The sequence below is a fragment of the Oncorhynchus mykiss genome, chromosome 1 (assembly GCF_013265735.2).
Source record: "Oncorhynchus mykiss isolate Arlee chromosome 1, USDA_OmykA_1.1, whole genome shotgun sequence".
In the NCBI taxonomy this organism is placed as follows: Eukaryota; Metazoa; Chordata; class Actinopteri; order Salmoniformes; family Salmonidae; genus Oncorhynchus; species Oncorhynchus mykiss.
Window position 1 is genome coordinate 4,440,465 of NC_048565.1, and position 2,462 is coordinate 4,442,926.

Consider the following 2,462-nt stretch of genomic DNA (forward strand, 5'->3'; position numbering starts at 1 on the left):
TGTGTCTCTATCTTCACATTGTGTTGAGTTGACAAACAGAGACAACAGTAATGGTTAGGGTGTGTGTGTGTGTGTGTGTGTGTGTGTGTGTGTGTGTGTGTGTGTGTGTCTCTATCTTCACATTGTGTTGATTTGACAAACCGAGACAACAGTAATGGTTAGGGTGTGTGTGTGTGTGTGTGTGTGTGTGTGTCTCTATCTTCACATTGTGTTGATTTGACAAACAGAGACAACAGTAATGGTTAGGGTGTGTGTGTGTGTGTGTGTGTGTGTGTGTGTGTGTGTGTGTGTCTCTATCTTCACATTGTGTTGATTTGACAAACAGAGACAACAGTAATGGGTAGTGTGTGTGTGTGTGTGTCTCTATCTTCACATTGTGTTGAGTTGACAAACAGAGACAACAGTAATGGTTAGGGTGTGTGTGTGTGTGTGTGTGTGTGTGTCTCTATCTTCACATTGTGTTGATTTGACAAACCGAGACAACAGCAATGGTTAGGGTGTGTGTGTGTGTGTGTGTGTGTGTGTGTGTGTGTGTCTCTATCTTCACATTGTGTTGATTTGACAAACCGAGACAACAACAGTAACAGACTCAGCAGCACCGTGTGGCCTGTCTGGCCGGAGCAAATCCTTTAAATAATCTGACAACAGCTTCCAGCACAGCCAGAAACAACACATTCACTGTTTGTTGTTTGGGGGGGTTACAGATTACTGAAATCCAGTGTGTGTGTGGTGTTGGGCGTGTGTCTGCCTGTCATTGTGTGTCTTACGTATGTAACGGATGTGAAACGGCTAGCTTAGTTAGCGGTGGGCGCTAAATAGCGTTTCAATCAGTGACGTCACTTGCTCTGAGACCTTGAAGTAGTAGTTCCCCTTGCTCTGCAGCGGCTTTTGTGGAGCGATGGGTAAACGATGCTTCGAGGGTGACTGTTGATGTGTGCAGAAGGTCCCTGGTTCGCGCCCGGGTATGGGCGAGGGGACGGTCTAAACTTATACTGTTACACGTACCTAAGTGTGTATGTATGTGCATGTGCGTGTGAGATTGTGTGTGTACATGTGTGTTTACATGTGTACATTCTGCAGAAACCAGTCTGTTGATTCCCAGTGACATACATACTAAGGACTGTCTGTCCCAGAATGCCATACTGTCATTCTCCCCATCCCTCTCCAGGGGTCAGGGGCCACTGGTTAGCGTACACCCCATTATCTCAGTATCTGGTTGACGTAGGCCTGCCTCCTCCTCATCTCCTGGTCCAACTGCTCCTTCAGTGTCAGCACCTTGGGGAGGGGGGCAGGGGGAGACACAGAGACAGAGACCGAGAGACAGAGAGGGACAGAGACAGAGAGGGACAGACACAGAGACAGAGGGGGACAGACACAGAGGGGAACAGACACAGAGGGGTACAGACACAGAGGGGGACAGACACAGAGAGGGACAGACACAGAGGGGGACAGACACAGAGGGGGACAGACAGAGGGGGACAGACACAGAGGGGGACAGACACAGAGGGGGAAAGACACAGAGAGGGAAAGAGAGGGACAGAGACAGAGGGAAAGACACAGCGGGGGACAGAGACATAGAGAGGGACAGAGAGACAGGAACATGGGTCAATAACAGAAGGTTTTCCTCATTCCTTCCCCCCCCATCTCTTACTCAGTTGGAGGGAAGCCATCTCTCATTGCTTCTCACTGACGTTTTGAAGAGGAGGCGGGGACAGCGGAAAGAGAATGAAAGGAATGAGGATGCAACCAATAACAGCACTGATATCCAACCAACGAGATCCAACCAATAACAACATGACCTGCAGGAGTCTCCCCCCCTCTTGTCAGACCCATTCAGTACCTGCTCCTCCAGGACTGTGACCCTCTGACGATGGGCTTTCTCCCTGGTCTCCAGAGCCCTCTCCGCCTGTAGCTGCGTCGCCCTCAGCCTCTCTGTCTCCGAGTCCATCTCCCGACGATGGTGGGACGACACCTCCAGGAGGTGTTGAGCATGGGAGCGTTCCAGCTGGGTCATCTGGGCCTGAAGGACACAGGATATAATGGAATGACGCTACTCAACACACTCGGTGTCGCCACGGAGAGAGTGGTCCTGTGTGTGTCCGGTCGTAAGAGCGTGGTGGCACAAGCAACTTAAATGTTTGGTCGAAAGCGTCTGCAGAGTGTACAAAACATTAGGAACACCTGCTGTTTCCACGACAGACAGACTGACCAGGTGAATCCAGGGTGAAAGCTATGATCCCTTATTGATGTCCCTTGTTAAATCCACTTCAATCAGTGTAGATGAAGGGGAGGAGACGGGTTTTTAAGACTTGAGACATGGTTTGTGTATGTGTGCCATTCAGAGGGTGAATGGGCAAGACAAAATATTGAAGTGCCTTTTGAACGGGGGTATACTCTACCCTACCTTGTAGAGTAGGTGACAGGCGCACCGGTTTGTGTCAAGAACTGCAACGCTGCTGGGT

General features: G+C 50.0%; 1 protein-coding gene across 2 annotated transcripts in view; it reads right to left on the bottom strand.

The window, feature by feature from the left end:
- Nucleotides 1-977: 977 nt before the first annotated feature.
- crocc2 (ciliary rootlet coiled-coil, rootletin family member 2) overlaps nucleotides 978-2,462 on the bottom strand; it is a 243,961-nt gene continuing 242,476 nt past the window's right edge. For both annotated transcript variants that reach the window (XM_036983122.1, XM_036983156.1), the window contains exons 38-39: nucleotides 1,841-2,020; nucleotides 978-1,275 (exon numbers count right to left, since the gene is read on the bottom strand). In XM_036983122.1, coding sequence (XP_036839017.1) covers nucleotides 1,201-1,275; nucleotides 1,841-2,020 — 255 coding nt within the window. In that variant the 3' untranslated portion in view covers nucleotides 978-1,200. The remainder of the gene's footprint in view (nucleotides 1,276-1,840; nucleotides 2,021-2,462) is intronic.